This window comes from Ipomoea nil, unplaced genomic scaffold (genome assembly GCF_001879475.1).
Source record: "Ipomoea nil cultivar Tokyo-kokei standard unplaced genomic scaffold, Asagao_1.1 scaffold0755, whole genome shotgun sequence".
Classification (NCBI taxonomy): Eukaryota; Viridiplantae; Streptophyta; class Magnoliopsida; order Solanales; family Convolvulaceae; genus Ipomoea; species Ipomoea nil.
The window spans coordinates 367,540-386,897 of NW_017617183.1; the positions used below are offsets into that span (position 1 = coordinate 367,540).

A 19,358-nucleotide genomic window follows, 5' to 3' on the forward strand; every position below is an offset into this window, starting at 1 on the left:
TCTTGTATTGATTATTTTGTCATTCAATTAAGTTTTATTCTATGAATTTGAGTTGAGATTAGTTATATTGAATTTAGCCAGTTCTAGCATTTGATTAATGTTTCTAGTCTTTATTGCCTGCTATGTTTTGTTTCGTCAATTGTCTTTCTCATATTATTTTCTACCTGTTTTTTCATTCGGCTTAATTAATTTCAGTTGTTGATTGATTCTAAGCATTTTAAATTATCAAGTTCATTTTTTTGGTTTCAAGTTATTAAATTGCATCGTATCAATTCCTCGTGGGTTCGACCCTTGCTTTTGCACCCTGTTACTACACTGACTCGTGCACTTGCGAGGACATATATTAAATTGTCCATCACAGGCGCGTTTTCAGGTTTTCCCAGTTGAATCCTGGTTCCTGCCTGTAAGTGTGTCCTTCGTGGGTCCACCAAAGATCTGCCTCGTGTCCGAAGTAGAACGAGGCTATCTCCACGCGGCGTTCTTCTGGGTATTCTACCAACCCCAGAATTTTGTCGAAGGTCCGTATCCATTCTTCAAGGATGGCGGGATTTTCTTCACCCGAAAACGTGGGTGGTCGATGGTTCGAGACCTGTCGGGCGACTTCTGAGTTTGTGTTCGGTGGTGGTCTGTTGTTGCGGAGGGCTACGTCGCTTAGTGCTTGGGCGACCTGGGTGAGTTGCTGTAGGGTTTGAGCCAGGGGGTCGTGTGTGGATGGTTCTGGAGTCCTTGATTATCTTTTGTTTGGTGCCATGTTGCTGATCTATAGAACCAATGTTTACACTGATTTAGAGGGTCGTTCCCTTACCTTGGTGTGATAAGCGAAGTTCTTTTAAGTTAATGAGGGATAGGGTGGTGGGATGTTATGTGATGGTGGTGGGTAGGCTCACAATCTCACTGCGTGTCCTAAGATTCCTGAGTCTTATGTCCCTGAATACCTAGAGTTCAAGTCTAATGTCCTAAAGTCTGGTCTTAAGAGTCTTATCCTAGGGTCAAGCTTAGGCTCTGATACCAACTGTAACACCACAAAATTTCAGAATACTTAAAACTTATATAACAAAGGTAATCCTCATAAAATCCCGGGAACATAACATAAGAGTATGGGGTGCTATGCCACACCTGGGCTAGAGAACCCAAGTGCACAGGCAAACTAACTAAGATCATCAATAATGTCAATACATAATTATGGCACGCAGGCCGAAGGGAAACTATCTACTTTACGCTCCACGTCTCTAGCGCGCTCCGGTGTCTACTCATTGGTGCCTAAAAGCCAAATATATCTGTTCAGCGAGAGATGCTGGTAACCCACTCCAACGCGTTGAAATACAATATATATATGTATAGATACAGATATGATAAAAACCATTTTGAAGCCGGAAGATATACTTAGGAGACTCTAGCCTTTAAAACCGGGAATAGACTCGTCAGATAGGGGTAAGCACAATACATAACAACAAGTAAAATAGAGATAATATTATAAGGAAAGCACAATTCCAGTCACTACATCAATCATCATGCATCATTACTGACACATCATCAAGTCACATCATTCATATCACAACATCACATATCACATCATCATTGATGCGCCACGGGACCAATCGCATGCTCCGAACATGAGGGTCAATGCATATAGCATTAACACGGCCCCGCAGCACCCTACCTCGTTACCGCGTTACGAGGGGAGTTGATCGCAACCAACCCTTTTAGAACCGTTGACGAACTCAACGTCGGATCACGATCCTACACACCGCTGACGCACCCAGTCAGTGGACCGCGATCCCCTTTACAAGGGGGGACATACGACCCTACACACCGTCGATGCGCATAGTCGGTGGACCATAGCGGATCTAAGCCCGGCTTACCCCTGAGCTGTACTCAGTAGGTGGGCGAAGATCCTCGGAGACTATGGCCCTACACACCGCTGTCCCATCGTTTGGTGGATCGCAGTCAGCCGTAGCCCTACACACCGCTTGATTACTCAGGTCGGTGGGCTACAGCCTTCCTCGGCTTCTTGGCCCTACACACCGTCCTGGCGCGTTCAGGTCCGGTGGGTCAAAGCACCGAGGCCCATAGTTGGACCTGTAGCCCAAGAAGTAAATCAATTTGGCCTCAGCCACTTCTGAGTCTTAACCCAGGACAATCCATTGTCCTTCAGCCACTTCCGAACCTTTAGTCTGGGATCAATCCATTCGGTCTTCAACCGACTTCCGAACCTTAGTCCGAGAAATATCCATTCGGTCTTCAACCGACTTCCGAACCTTAGTCGGGAACCACCTAATTGGCCTATAACCAAAATGGGAGATCGTGCAACACATAACACATAGGAGCACGTAATAACACATTGGGAGGGGAGAGACATATAAATTGGTCTTAATTGTAATATAATTATTATTATTTTTTTGAATTCATAGATTGGTCTTAATTGTAATATAATTGAAAATAAAACTTTAATGAATTGACTTTGAAATTTTGGTGAATAATTTTATATTTAAATATGAACGAAAATAGAACTATTAAATTAACTTTTGAATTGTATTCTTTCTTTGTTAAAGTATAGGTAAAAGATAAGGTGTAACACTTTAGTACATAAGAGTTGGTGTGGCTTAGTGGATTTGGCTTTGTTTGTTATATTATAAAGGTCTTGGGTTCTATCTATTGTGGTTGCATTTTTAACCTATTTTGTACAATCATTGTCTTGGTTCTTAAAGACAACACATAACCAAATTGGTAATATACTAGATGTTGCACTTAAGTATACTAGTGTTGGTGTGGTTTGGTGGGTTTAACTTAGTTTATTATGTTAGAGATTTTAGGTTCTATTCTTCTTGGGAGGAATTTTTCAACTATTTTCTAAAATTGTTGTCTTGGTTTTCACAAACAACACAGAAGCAACCAAGTTATATACCAGATGTTGCACCTTTAGACATAAGAGTTTATGTTGCTTAATTGGTTAATTTGTTTAATTGTTAAGTTTGAGGTCATAAGTTTGATTCTTGTTGTTAACATCCTTGTTTTTATTTTAAATAATGATGCGCAAAGACAACGGTTTTTTAAAACCGTTGTCTTTGTAGTGTTGTGTATTCAAATACGCTTAAAGACAACATACCAAAGACAACGGTTAAATAAAACCGTTGTCTTAAACAAATAAAGAACGCGCAACGACAACGGTTATATAAAACCGTTGTCGTTTTAGTGTTGTGTATTCGAGTGCGCTTAACGACAACACACCAACGACAACGGTTAAATAAAACCGTTGTCGTTTTTTAAAAAAAGAGCGCACAAAGACAACGGTTTTAAACAACCATTGTCTTTCTAGTGTTGTGTATTCTAGTGCGCTTAAAGACAACACACCAACGATAACAGTTAAAAAAACCGTTGTCTTATTTAAAAAAAAAAACGCACATAGACAACGGTTTTAAAAAAACCGTTGTCGTTGTGGTGTTGTCTTTTCACAAAATGCACAAAGACAACACACTTATAACAACGGTTAAGTAAAAACTGTTGTCTTTGACAAAAGTGTTGCATCAAAGACAACGGTTTTGGTTCAAACTGTTGTTTTTTATACAAAAGACAACACTTTTCTTAAAAACTGTTGTCTTTCTAGTGTTGTCTATGTGCATTTTTCTTGTAGTGGGGTGTTACAGGCGTGGCTAATTGCCTGCGAACCCCCAAGAGAAAAAAAAAACTCCAAAAATATCCAAGTCCCTTAGTGGGCGAGGTTGACTGCCTACGAGACCCCCATGAGAGTACTTTGCGGCATGGCCGCCCATCAAAACCCATCGCTTGAAAAGGCGGAGTCAGCCTTCCTCGTACGGAGGAGGTGACAACTCCAAGCTCATCGCAGCATGACCGCCTTCCATACTTTTCGCTTGAAAAGGCGGAGTCAGCCTTCCTCGCACGGAGGAGGTGACGACTTCAAGCTCATCGCGACATGACCGCCTTCTAAACTCCTCGCCTGAAAAGGCGGAGTAAGCCTTCCTCGCACGGAGGAGGTGACTACTCCAAGATCATCACGGCATGACCGCCTACCAAACTCCTCGCATGAAAAGGCGAAGTCAGCCTTACTTGCGCGGTGGAGGTGAAACTCCAAGCTCATCGCGGCCTGACCGCCCACCAAACTCCTCGCCTGAAAAAGCAGAGTCAACCTTCCTCGCACGGAGGAGTTGACAACTCCAAGCTCATCACGGCATGACCGCCCATCAAACTCCTCACCTGAAATAGCGGAGTCAGCCTTCCTCGCACGAAGGAGTTGACAACTCCAAGCTCGTCACGGCATGACGGCCCACCAAACTCCTCGCCTGAAAAGGCGGAGTCCGACTACTGTTGCTCTAACCAAAATAACTCAAACTTTATTGCTAACTAGAAAGGGAATTTTTACGAACTATTGGCCTCTAGGGGCCTACAATGAGCTAACTGACTAAATAAAGCAAAAAAGAGAGCTCGACCAGTCTCCTAGTAGTTGAACTTCTTGAGATGGTGGGCATTCCATGTGCACTCTACGTGTTCGTCCTCCACGGTTACTAGTCGGTAGGTCCCGGTGTAAACCTCTCTTGCTATCTTGTACGGTCATTCCCATCTAATTGCCATTTTCCCGCCTTCAGTGGGGCGGTTAGGGTGCCCAGGTGTTGTTGTGCGGTTTAATCTGGGTCATTCATCTCGCTTAAATCAACGTCCAGGATTACCAAAATTTAAAAAAAAAATGCGGTGGCAATTTTGTAATTTTTGCATCTAGGTCAAAATTAAGGTGAACGGTTCTGTGATTAATGTGCGTCAGTTTTGTATATAAGATGCGTGAGTCTTGTGCGTAAGGTGCGTGAGTTTTGTGCTTAGTGTGCGTGGGGTTGAGCTTAATGTGAGTAGTTGTTAAAACTTAAAGTGTGGGCTTTTGTGCTTAAGGTGCGTGAGATTTGTTCTTAATGTGAGTGGAGTTTGTGCTTAATGTGCATAGGGTTTGTGCTTTATGTGTGTGAGGTTAGTGATTAATGTCAATAGTGGTTGAAACTTAAGGTCTGTGAGTTAATACTTAAAGTGCGTGGGTTTTGTACTTAATGTGCGTGATGTTGTGCTTAATGTGCGTGAGTTTTGTACTTAATATGCGTAAGTTTGTGCTTAATGTCGTCAGTAGTTGTTGAAACTTAAGGTCTGTGTGCGAATACTCAAAATGCGTGAGTTTTGTACTTAATGTACGTGAGGTTGTGCTTAATGTACGTGGGGTTTGTACTTAATGTGCGTGACTTTGTGCTTAAGATCTAACACTTAAGGTGCGTGTTTCTATCACTTAAGGTGAGCCATTTTTAGCTTATGCTTCTTACTTCCAGACACGCATTTTTTTTTTTAAATTTTCATTAATTTGAGCTGTTGATCTAGATTTGATCAACGGCTCAGATCTAACCGCACAACCGCACGGGAAGCTATATCCGCACCTGAACCCATATATATATATATATATATATCTTTAGCGATTTTCTGTTTAATTACTATGATTATTTGTTTTTTATTATTATGTATTCAAACTATGTACTAATATTTGTCTTAATTTATTTAGTAATTATTTTATTGAGTTTTGTTATTTTTTGTTCATTTAGTATTATTGTATTGAATTTTTTTTTTATTCAAAAGTTAAATTTGTATAGTGAAATCAGAAAATTGGAGAAATAGAAAACTGAAGAAATAGAGAAATAAAAAACTGTAAAAGAAAAACAGAGAAATGAAGTAAACTACCTTGTTTTTATTTGAAAACATATTCTATTTTTTAAAAATCTTTTTGGTTGGATAGATATATAAAGAATCTTGGCTTATTATGTGCGTGTTATCTGACTTGTGCATCCCTATCAAGATTAGCCTGGATCATGTGTTTCGATCTCTGTCAAACCAGCTGCCTCTATGTTAAAATTGGATTGCTTGGTTAGTTAACAATAGGAAACACAACAAATACATTCTCCAAACTCAACATTTGATGTAATGTTTAGATCAAATAGGTTGTTCGGTAGATATGATAGTATAATTTTATCAAATTTATCTATTGACCTTTTCAATTTAAGTCGACAATGACTATAGGTAACTTAATCAATTTTTTTTTTTTTTTTTTTTTTTTTTTGCTCTTTTATAGACTAGAGTCACAAAAAGAGTTTTAACATAGCACACATTCGAATATAGCGGCTATATGTTTTATTGTAAATCAAAGTTGGGCATTTTCACGCGACAAAGTTTAGATCGAAATGTAATTCTTCATTGAAATGAAGAGAAGTATATGTTTTTTAACATGTTGCTTTTACAAATTATTCCTAACAAATATATTTTTTTAAATTATTTTTTTTTTCAAAAATCGATATTGATGGTTCTGATCGATTAATTACAATCCACTTGAATTTAAAACAAAAAAAAAAAAAAAACAAAAAAACAAAAAAAAAAAAAAAACAAGTACCTACAATAGATTAACAATATTCTTGAAATGATATTTGGGAGAACCTAAGATCAATAATATTCTTGAAATGAACAGTTAGGACTTAAATCTCAAACATAGCATATTGGCATTTTCCCCCCCTAATCATGAACGTTCAACCTAATCAGCTCAAAAGTGTTTGGACTTTTTTCTTCTTTTGTTTTGGTACAACATATATAGAAATTAGAATCGATAACAATGAAAATCAACCTGAATAATTTTCTTGTATGGTCTCACAATTAAGTTCAATTAGTCTTGGACGGTGAAGAGAGAGAAAGAGTTTGATGCTCAACCACATTCCGTGTTAGTATTTAACTCTTGTATCTAAAAAATTACAAGTTTAATTTTTACCAATATTTACTCAGTTAAACACGTCAAATATGAATTTTATATTTTATTTTCTCAATTTTATTGTGTATTTTTAGTATTTATGTTGTGCATGTTTAGTGAGAAACTCTAAAATTATATAATTCGAATGTACGATTAATCCCTTAGAAATTCAAAATGCGCATGACTAAGATACAATATCCAAAATGTGAACATTAACCCTATAAGTGCAAGTCTGTTCCTAAAAAGCAATCTGAGTTCTTCACTTTCAAGTTTTTATTTGTTTTTACTCAGCCCTTCTCTTTACCATGTTTTTGGCGTACGATTATTATAGAATCATACTGGATTCAGGGTAAATTGAGCTAAAGAAAGCTAAATTTACAATTGTGATAGTTATTAATATATAGTGAAGTGGGCAATAGATGTTCTTTTTTTCATTTTTCTATTTAAAAAATATATTAAAGTGTTCAGGAATGAGATGAAAAAAAAAAATGCAAGTAAATATATTTTCAACCAATTTATCAAAAATTGAAAAAATTCTTCCGTTACTAAGATCCTCTTTTTTTTTAAAAAAAAAAAATTTTATTTTAAATATGAGTCATTGAAAGAAAAATTCGTTAAAGCATAGAAATAGGTTACAAGATCAGAGGTTTCGTCCTAGCACAAAACTAATTACGAATGTTTGTTAAAGTACGGGTACAATTTGTTACATTGGTCTACGTTTGTAATGATATATAGAAAAACCAAAAAAAGAACTAAATAAATAAAACAAAGAAAAAAAAAACATACATAAAATATAGAAACTAGCGGTTGAAACTTATCTTTTTCACACGTACATGAAAAGGAAAAGCAGCCTTCCTACACGCTACTATAGAGTACAGACACCCACCAGTCAATATTTCACATTATATTTCCATGTGTTTAGGCCACACCTCCTAACAAATATTATTTTTCAAGGTTTTTATCATATTTTTTTAAAACGACGAAAAGAAAAAATATGACAAAAAAAAAAAAAAAGAAGGGTTTTAACATAAAATTATAAGAGTAGATATTTTATGAGCCTATATTGATATTTTGAAAAAACATAGCTAGTAGGTGCACGTCTTGCGTACTAGCAACACCTAGCGTGTGGAACTCCACGCGGCTATTGTGATCACTTTATTCTTTATTTTTTTTTCTTTTTCTCTCCTTTCTTTCTTTTCTTGTTTGATCTGAAAAATAAAATCTGAACAAAAAATTTAAATCGTTAAGCTTGCTCAAAGTTATTGAAATTTTGTACATATATCACATCAAAATTACGAAAAACGATAAGTATATTCTTAATGAATAAATTTCTTGTTAAAAATTTATAATTTATTTTTTAAAATCAATCAAAATATTTCCATTTAAAATTTGTAAATAACATTTTTTAAATCAATCAAAATATATAAATAAGGGGATCCTAATTCTTAACCAACAACAGAACAGCCAGAACTAGAGTATGTAGTCCAACTCTAACTCTGTTGGGAAATCCAACCACCAACAATGAACAAGTATAGTCAAATTCCTTAGTTATTATGTCAAAATTAAATGTTGTTTTTAGTAATTTAACTATTATTTTTTCTACGAGAATACATTTTAAACCTGTAACATTCAAAAGTTTTAGGCATAAATTTGACAATTCTATAAAAGTATATATTATTTTAATTCTTTTACACCTATGAATTAGCTAAATAAGATTTGTCATTAAATACGATTCCTTATAACAACAAAAATTGATGATTGTTAATTAACAACCGGATTGACGCGTGCTAACTTCATGGATTAATTAATAGATTATAAAGAAAATTAGAAAATGCAGTGAGTCGGTAAATGACAACTGTAGAGATTGAGAGATTTTTTTTTTTTTTTGATATATATTATAAATTATTTTTTTATTAATTAATGATTACTGGAAAAAAAATTATAAAGTCAAATCCTAATCAAGAAATTTTAATTTTGAAAAAAAAATCAAAATTAAAGGAATAAAAGATTGTAATGCACCTAGACGCTGTTTGGAATTAAATTAAATTCGCATAATAATTTAATTTGTTAGTAATAAATAATAATAATAATCCCTACACCACAAACTACCGTGGATGTCATAAGTCTAAAGCTTAACCAACCTACAGTAGAAGATGTCTGCATGATTTCTTCTATATAAACACCCGGCCCCAACTAACAAAACTCAGATAGTCAGATCAACCTAAATCTAGTTTGATTGTTTTCTTCGTACATTTTGTCGAGAAAAAAACCATGAAGGTGAAGGTAGAGAGTACGAGAACCATTAAACCTTCGTATGAAGGCAATCCTCCATTAACAACAACCCATGTTCCTCTTAGTGTGTTTGATAAGGTCTCATATGATGCTCAGATTGCTGTTATTTACGCCTATCGCCCGCCCACCCCTCCGAATAGCACCATCGAGTTGGGGCTTAGAAAAGCGCTTGGAGTGTATAGGGAGTGGGCGGGGAGATTGGGCAATGACGAGGAGGGGAACCCTGTCGTTTTGCTGAACGATGAAGGAGTGAAGTTTGTAGAGGCGTCGGGTGACACCACTCTTGATAAGGTAATGCCTTTCAAGCCATCCGTGTCTCTGCTCAACCTTCACCCTAGTCTCAAGGGGGTGGTGGAGCTGGTCCAAGTCCAGGTCACACGTTTCACATGTGGCTCTCTAGTGGTCGGGTTCACTGCCCACCACCTCGTGGCGGACGGCCACTCCACCAGCAATTTCTTAGTTGCATGGGGCAAAGCTTGTCGCGACGTCATGATTCAGCCCTTACCACTACGGGATCGCACCATTTTCATCCCCAGAAACCCACCCAGAATCGAGTACGACCACGTCGGGGCAGAATACATGCCTAAACAAATAAAGAAAAACGACCATTTCCTCAACAGCAACGACGCAACATTCTTGGACGACATCGTGGTTCACAAAGTCCACTTCACCTTAGAGTTCCTAGCCAAGCTCAAGGCCAAGGCCTCCGCCATGAACGGCGGCGCCAGGCCATACAGCACCTTCGAAAGCCTCGTGGCGCATCTATGGCGGGCCATAACCAAGGCAAGAAACCTCGGAGGCTTCGAAACCACCCACATAAGAATCTCGGTTGACGGTCGTGCACGCCTTAACCCCAAAGTTCCCAACGACTATTTCGGCAACTTGGTTCTGTGGGCATTTCCGACTGCCAAGGTTAAAGACTTACTGCGTGAGCCTCTTTCATACGCAGCTAAGCTCATCCACGACGCCGTTTCCAAGGTCAACAACAACTACATCAGATCGTTCATAGATTTCGCGAATTCCAAGGTGGTCGCCGAGGAAGACGGCCTTGTTCCAACCGCGGACATGGACAAGCACATTCTCTGCCCTAACCTGGAAGTTGATAGCTGGCTAAGGTTCCCATTCTACGACTTGGATTTTGGAACTGGGTGTCCGTACATCTTCATGCCCACATTTTTCCCGACAGAAGGGATGATGTTTCTGCTTCCTTCCTTCATCGGAGATGGAAGCATCGATGCTTTTATTCCTCTATTCCAAGACAACTTGCCAACCTTCAAGCAGATTTGCTATTCTCTTGACTGAACGGGTAAATTAATGTTAAAGACATAAAACCTTAAAGTTTTGCCTAATTTGAATTGATAGGAAAATTTACTTTACTGTGCTCTACTTTTCCAGACAAATACTATATTCCATCCCCAAGTTGTTAAGTTGCTACCTTTTATTTTTCAACTATAATCTTTGTGATTATCATCATGTATACATGTAATCTTTCAGTTCTATAAAGTCAAAGGCGTTCTATTTGATCTGATCTTCGACTGCCCATAAAATATGCAAATATTAGCTAGCTTGCTCCGTCATGGCATGCACTACATACAGTACACCTAACACCATGTTTACGAATAATATGTGTGTTGCAAGTAAAAGTCCAATCAGATTTTAATAATTGAGAATTAAAAAAAAAAAAACAATACGGAATCAATTTTATAATTATTGCAAAATTAAAAATTTTTAATATTCATAAAATTGACTTTGTTTCTTTTCAATTTTCTATTATTTTTTAACGTGCCTGTAATTTGTAAAATGTAGCGCACTACTACACATAACGCTTTTAACGTCGGCTAAAAAGCGACGTTATTCGGGGCGACGTTGTATCGAAAACATACAATGTCGGCTAAATAAATAACCGACATCGTATATTTTTTTTAATTATTAAAACATACAACGTTGGCTATTAACAAATAGCCGACGTGGTATGTATATTAAAAAAAATAATAAATACATTTCAACGTCGTTTATATCGTATTAACCGACGTTGTAATGTATTTATTTATTTTTTAATATACATACAACGTCTGCTATTTGTTAATAGCCGACGTTGTATGTTTTTTTTTAATATGCAATTTATTTATCAATTTATACCCAAAACTGCTCAAATTACTCACAACCGCATCCAAAACCTGCTCAAATATTGCATCACAACCACAGCAAAACACGTAGAATCTAATATCTATAATCTCACAATTAATAAAAATAATAAATCTCTACTAATTAATAATACAATTTAAAATTATCAAGCTAAGATCAATTATATTACTTCACATATTTAACCATACATCAATTAAGAACTCGGCACATACGTCTCTAACTTGATCAATCTCTTGTTGATTGTAGCTCGATCCACCAACTCTCTCAATGATCTACAAAGTTGATAATTAATAAATAATTTGTAAGCTAGCATTTTTAAAATTAGAATGAGAAAGCTATTTTATTAAATTACATGCCTTATTCATTCCTCCGCATGCTTATTTGGAAAGAATTTCAAGGATGTATTTCATAACATAATATTCACATCAAAATCCAATGCTCACTACAAATAAAAAAAATGTACTAGTTGTAAGTAAATATAATATATAATAGAAGTATATTATATATAAGTTATTTTATTTGAAACAATTAAAACTTACTTTAAAACATATGGGGCTAAATAGCATTATTTCTGTCCATATTGCATGGTGACGTTTATATACCATGTCCGTTCATCTATAGTATTCAATATTGGTTGAATATAACATGGATCTAAGAAGTCATGTGGTCTTTGATGCCAATTCAAATTTGTCATAAAGACCCCTATTCAAAAATACAGCCAATCATATATATTAGTAATATAATAGATGAAATGAAACATACTATAAACAAATAATAGTAAAGTATTAGGACTATTAGGACTCTATTATCCATATTAGATTGGGACTATATTATTCGTGTTAGACTAGGATTCTATCTAGCATCTCTATATATTTTCTCCCTGTACTCTCAGAAATTATGATTGAATACAACACAATTATATTCTCATCTGGTATCAGTTAGCCAGGGTTTTCTTTTCCAACATCCATGTTCCTCACTTCGTAGCAGTAGCCGATGGCATCAAACCAAGATACATCATATCAGAAGCGGTCCGGTCAACGACGTGACGTTGATGATCCGTGTCAAATTTGTAACGGTTTCGGCCACACGGGAACCAATTGTGTTTGGCGTTATGATGATCCATGTCAAATTTGTGACCGTTTTGGTAACACGGGAGCCAATTGTTTTTGGCGTTATGATGATCCGTGTCAAATTTGTGACCATTTTGATCACACGGGAGCCAACTGTTTTCGGCGTTATTCAGGGGCTCCGGGTTTTCAGGCTAATGTGGCCGTCGCTGGTGATAATGGTGATTCCAACGGTCCTCATCGGTGGTTCCCTGACACTGGTGCTACAAATCATGCAACGCCTGATTCTTCTTTGATGACATCTGCGATAAGTTATGATGGCCCGGAGACTCTGCGAGTCGGCAATGGTACAGGTTTGCCTATTGTTAATGTTGGTTCTGCTTCGTTAGCCACTGATTCTATGTTTTTTAAGTTACATGATGTTTTGCATGTCCCTGGTCTCTCTTCTTCTCTATTATCCGTCCAGCGTTTTGCAAAGGACAATAATGTTTTCTTTGAGTTCCACCCTCTTTGTTTCTATGTGAAAGACATTTTGACCAAGAAGGTTCTTTTTAAGGGACATGCGTCTGGGGGTCTCTACACATGGCCTGCGTCTTCTGCTTCCCCTGCTGCATTTGTTGCTGCACGGTCCTCCCCAAATATCTGAATAAATTAATTCCAAAGGATGCGTACTAGTAGTTTCGACACGAGACAAACGAAAACGAGAAGATTTTCCTAATTGACAAGAGGAACAGACATTGGGAAGATCACTAGAATACAACACAATTATATTCTTATCTAAAGAACTGCAAACAAGAAATATCTAATGTCTCCATTCTTAAGAAACACATAATCTCCAACGGCTCAAGATGTAAATTATATTCAACATCGCCCACAATACCACGACACATATTTATCACAAGATTTTGATCAAATTTGCGAATAATTTTATATGCCTTTAGACATAGAGGACTCAAAGAAGTCGGATTATCTATAGTCAAATCAACAGAAGGTTGTTGCTCACCGGATTCATAAGTCATTTTGGACTTTCTTTTTAACTGTTCAATATAGGTAACAATTACTATTTTTAAAAAGCAAATTAAATACTATTTTAAAATCCAAAAATTTTGAAAATACATACCTCATCAGCTTGGGTATATAACTCAATCAACTTCTTTAGCCAAATAATAAAGTTATTCATTGCATCCTCTAAAAGCTAAACCTCATCGGTAGGGAAGGGTACCTTTGCACTTGAAACAATTATTTCACCCACGCTGACCTTCACTTGATCTACATGTAATTGTATCCCGTGAACCCATTCAGCCTTGTAAACTGTCCCACGTGCCACTTTTCGTCTAATGGGATCTTCCAACTACAACTCGCACTGTGCTCCTAACTGCCTGAAATCATATTTAAAAATAGCTAAAATGTTTTTAATAAATAATAATAAGATTAGTTATAAATGATTACTTATAGTCGGTAAATTAGCAAAAGGGTCTTGAGAACTAGCTTTTCACTATGACAATGTGGCTCGACATCTACACACATGTCACCATCCCGCCTTGATTGTACAGCTTGAGAAATATGAGTCTTCATACTACTAAATTCATTCCTCATCTCTTGCATAGTTGCTTGCATGGTTGCATGTAATTCCTCTCTTTGATTGGCTAACACCTCAGCAAGTGCAACCTTAATCATTTCTTTAACTTCTGGTGTAGGCATCTGGCTTTGACGACGTTTTGCATGACAAAAGTAGCTTTTTAAACCATGTCCTCTACCCACGGATCTAACACGTCCGCAATGCTCATCAGTACCTATGACATTAGACAATATATCTTGTCTACCAGACTCAACAAATTCTCCTTAGAAGCTTGCAATGCGAGAGAATCCTAACATATAGAAACAATATTTAATAATGATTACTATCTTAATAATGTAGAAGATTATAACATATTTACTTACAATCTTTTCCACGATCAATCTAGTCACTTCGTAGCTAATATTTCCGGATTTATCCACTCTTGCCCTCTTCCACTTTTCATGTCTAGTTGGAGGAGATGGAGGGGAAATTATTGACGATGGATCTGAATTTGAAGCTTCTTGTTGTTCTTTCATCTTCTCATCCATCATAATCTTCTCAAATCTCGGGCTAAATTATGTGGATGGACATTTTTAACTTGTATCTCTTTGATGTTTTTTTCTTGTTGCCTACATAAAAAGAAAACATTAAGTAATAATATATATTTAATATATGTGAGTTAATAATTTATATAAAAATAATAATATATACCTCAAATTCTTCAGTTTGACGAAGCTCCATGTACTTTTTCCATGTGTTTGGGTCAATGTACGAGTATTTATCACACAGGATCTTGTTTGGGTTGTCATTACGGAATATAAAGTCTCTGTTCAATCTACATTTAAAGTCTCTACTCCACCGTTCACCCGCATATTTCATCAAAGACTCCTTCAAATTCGGTACACTGGGAATATCATAAACACTCTACAAGACAAGATTATTTATTAGAAAGAAATACAATTATATTAATTTTTTTTGTAAATAAGTTACATACCACGATTGTGACACCCCGTAATCCAAATTCAATTAAGGGATTAATTGAGTAATTAATCCTAATTTAATTGATAATTTAATTCCTTAAATTCCTGAAAATTCAATAGTCTAGGACTAGTAATTGACTAGTCAACCCCAAAGTCAAGTGTTGTACCTAAAGCGTTGTGAGTAGTTCCCTTGTTCCCTTACACCTCTTCATTTTAGTAAGGGTAATCAAGACATTTCACCCTATGTTAGAATTGTAAGCTAACCTAGAGGATCACTCCTCATTCTCCCCCCTTACACTTTCTAAACTTGAGCTCCTCCTTCTCTCTAAAAGTTAGATAGCTTTTCTTACAAGCCAAGTTGAAGCTTTACCAAATCCTCAAAGTTTGTCTTCAAGATTCCACCTTTCCTACCTTTGAGCATCTAGGAGGGTAAGATCTATGTTCATCTTGTGTTTTTAGTGTTTTCTAAGCTGTCTTTCCTTAAAGGTAGAATCTTTATGATCTTTTGGTGTGTTCTTGAAGTGGGTGTGGAAGGTGAACCCTATTAGGAGCTTGGTGAAGTTTTACGTGAAGGTTTTTTGTCTACAAGAGGTAACCCATGCTCTACAAAATCTATTTTGTCTACCTATATGATGATTTATTGGATTCTACATGTGATTTTGCTATGAAATGTGAGTGTTGTTGCATTGTCTTGTGAAAATGCATATCTAGAGCTTGTTATTAGGGTTCTTGTATGCCATTGCTTGGCTATTCCTTTGATTCAAGTCATTTTGTTGTGTTTGGTGAGATTTGGCATGTTTTGGACTTAAATTTGAGCTTGGAGTTGAAAATCCCCGAAGGGATTGTTTTTGGTACATGGTGTGTACCCGCGGGCGGGGCAACACCCGCCGCCCCACCCGCGGGGTACGTAGCCGATGGGAAGTGGTTCCCGCAGACGGAACCACAGGTGGAGGTCCACCCGTGGCTCCACCCGCGGGTACAGTGTTGGTGTTGATTGGGGATTTGTTCCCCGTGATTATTTTGACTCGGTATTTGGTCTTTTGACTTCCCGATGTTCTTTTGTGGAACTATTTGAGCGTCTTCTTGATGTTTCGTATGTCTAGAACTATATGGTAGGATTCCATATAGGTTTTGGTTTCTTGAATCATGCTAAGTGTTCAACATTGTGATTCGTTGAACCGTGATGAGTCTTGTGTGTTCTTCGGAACTATGTTTGGTTTACCCGTTTGATAAGCATGCTAGTTCGGTGTTTAAATGCTAGCGTGTGTGTTGTTTGTCCGTTCCTACTGGTTGATGATGACTTGTGTTAATCATCGTTGTTGTTGGACTGTGATCTATTCCTTGATTGAGTATGATTTCATATCTTCGTTGTGATCCGTTGATTGATTCCTGTTGTGTTGTGGTGTGTGTGGCTATACCTGGATTCCACGATTAATGGTATGGGACATTAGTCACTAAGGTACGGCAGTGGTCCTCGTGGTGGCCATGACGCGATTATGGAGTTTGTGACCTGAGTGATGGGTTCACGTATTTCTTGGGTGGCATGTGTTGCCGTGTGTGTGATCGGTACCCTCGTGTACTATGAATCGGTGGTCTTGTTGGTGGTCGTTGGTGGGGGACGAAGGTCCCAGTAGGGAAAAGGTTGGACTTGGTTGTACAGGGGTCCTAGAGGTAATGGTTGGAACTAGACATAAGGTTGGGGGTAGCCATAAGGTTGGAACCGGGCATAAGGAAGGCATATCAATTCGTGATGGGTGATGTCACGAAGGCTTGTGTAGCCGTTGTTGTGTATTTCTCTATTTGTGACGTGTGTAGTCGCAAAGGCAATGTGTTGCCAATGGTTGTGTCCTTATTCTCTTGTGTTATGCATGTCAGGTGTTAATCTACTGTGTGATGGTAGATTTTACCTTGAGCCATTCTTCTGAGTCATTATTGCTTCTTGTCGTATTGGGATGTGTTCCCTTATCTTTTGTGAGTGCATAGAGTCTTGTGTTAATCTCTATCTTGGCTTTTGGAATTGATATATACTATATCCCGTTTCGAAAATGATTTTGTATACATATAAACTATCTACATATGATATTTCACACTTATTGGTGGGTTACGAGCATCATTCGCTGACCGGGCGTCTTCCCATATCTTATATGTTTCTTTCAGGTGCTGAGTAGACGAAAGCGTGGTCTAGAACCTGTTAGCTTAGATCCCTTTATTTTGAGACGTTGTGGCCTGTGTGCCAATGTTAGACATTAGTACTCCTGTTTCTGAATGAATTTAGATTGTGAATTTGTGCAGATGTTTCGCCTGTGCATTCACCTTTGAGTGGGCGTGGCATAGCACCCTTTATTTCCTATTCATATATTCCCTGTTTAGTCTTCCGCTGTGTATGATGTTATGGTTAGAATTATCTGCATGTTTAAGTTTAATTTGGTATGGAAATCGGGGGTATTACAACGATATCATCCCACACCAACTTTTTAGTCTTTTCTGAGACGTCATGCCATGAACCATATATGATAAGAACGTAACTTTGCTTCGTGCTATCAATGCAACATAACTTTTGAATTCGGTGCTCCCTTATCCAACAGGATCAAGTCCATCAAATTGAAGCACAATCTTCTTGTCTCCCACACGCCCCACAATTAATTTTTTTATTAAAGTGGCACCCCGGCTTCTTCTTAGCTTTGGTATTAGTAGCTTGGGTGGTACTATCAATAGTGGGATCATTTGATGAATCCATATGCCTGTTTAGCAAAGAAATTATTAGTAAATGACAATAATAATATACATAAATATAAATTTAAATATTTAGATATAGTAAACACAATAAGAAGTTAAAGCATTACAAGTAATAATCAATGCTCCCATAACCCTTCATTATGATCATCCCGTGATGCATGCACTTCATCTATCTCATTATCTATAATAACTGACAGTAAACTTGAAGAAAAATGTGGTATTTCCTCAATATCAAAACTACATCTTCATTCCCATCACCAGTAATTTGTCTCTTTCTATGAAGAACAGCTGACTATTTTTTATCACAAGGATCAGTAACATAAAATACTTGTTTTACTTGAGATGCCATTATGAATTGCTCATTTTGACCTTCCCTGTTCAAATTGACAAGTGTAAACCCTAACTCATCAGCTTTAACACTGTGTTTACTATCTGCCCATTTATATCCGAACATCGGCACTCTAAACTGAACATAATCAACCTCCCATATTTATTCAATCACACCATAATATGACAACTCTAGAATCACAGGATTTTTATCTTTCGAACTATTGAAGTGCATTGAACTTGCAACCAAAGAAACTCCACTGTTTTGCATAATGTTCTTTCATCTTGCTCTTTTCTGTAAAAAGAAAATCCATTTATATCATATCTAGAATAACATATGACTTGCATACAAGGACCATGAGCTAACCATCGTATAGTTTCAGAACAGTTATCATCTCTCCGAAATTTATTGTTGAACCAACTAATAAAAGTACGATTATGTTCGCTCACAATCCACATGTCTGTCCTTCTTAGATTTTGCTCTTTAATCAAGGCCTTGTGTTCATCTAAATATGACTCGACTTCACTTGTATTATGCAAGATGTACAAATGTGCTTGCTCAACATCTTCACGAGGCATAATGTGCACTTTGAGTCATCGAGTACCTCCAGCAATTCTTCCTTCATGCCGATACTTAGAAAGACCAATAGCTTCTACCCTGGCCAAGTATTCAGTACAAAATTCAGTTACCTCATCATCATCGTAGCTTTCAACAACAGATTCTTCTAGTCTATATTGGTTCATCACATGACCTTTTAAGACTTTCATGTACCGTTCAAATGGATACATCCACCTCAAATAAGCAGGACCGCACTGTCTTCTCTCTCTTACCAGATGTACAACCAAATGAACCATGATATCAAAAAATGAAGGTGGAAAGTGCATCTCCAGCTGACATAATGCCACAATTATGCCATTTTGCAATTCATCTATGTTGTCTAGATCAATCACTTTTCCACAAATAGCATTGAAAAAGAAACAAAACCTTATAATAGTATATCTCAAATTTTTTTGGCAATATACCTCTAATAGCCACTAGCAATAGTTGCTGCATTAAGGCATCGCAATCATGAGATTTCAACCCCACCAATTTTAAATCTTGCATATTCACAAGTGTTCTTATATTTGATGAGTACCATTGTGGTACCTTAGCTCCACGTAAACACTCACAAAAAATTATTTTCTCTTTTCTTGATAAAGTATGAGAAGCTGGACGCAAATATGTCTTCTTATCCCCTTAGCGTGGAGCTAATGTAGCTCGTATGTTCATTTCAATCAAATCTAATCTAGCATTGAGTCCATCTTTAGTCTTACCTTTTATATCTAAAAGAGTTCCAACAAGACTATCACACACATTTTTCTCCACATGTATCACATCAATGCTATGTCTCACATCTAATGTCTTCCAATATGGAAGATAAAAAAATATAGATTTCTTTTTCCATGGACTCTTTTCATTTGGAGGTATCTCAACATTAGCT

General features: G+C 36.9%; 1 protein-coding gene across 1 annotated transcript; it reads left to right on the top strand.

Moving 5' to 3' along the window:
• Positions 1–8,966: 8,966 nt before the first annotated feature.
• Positions 8,967–10,592, top strand: LOC109176727 (agmatine coumaroyltransferase-2-like). The gene has a single exon (XM_019326123.1). It carries the CDS (start codon positions 9,044–9,046, stop codon positions 10,364–10,366), a length of 1,323 nt encoding a protein of 440 aa, XP_019181668.1. The 5' UTR covers positions 8,967–9,043; the 3' UTR covers positions 10,367–10,592.
• Positions 10,593–19,358: the final 8,766 nt, after the last annotated feature.

What these genes read in the sequence shown, in the direction of transcription:
- LOC109176727 (XM_019326123.1), top strand. Translation starts at nt 9,044, where the DNA reads ATGAAGGTGAAGGTAGAGAGTACGAGAACCATTAAACCTTCGTATGAA.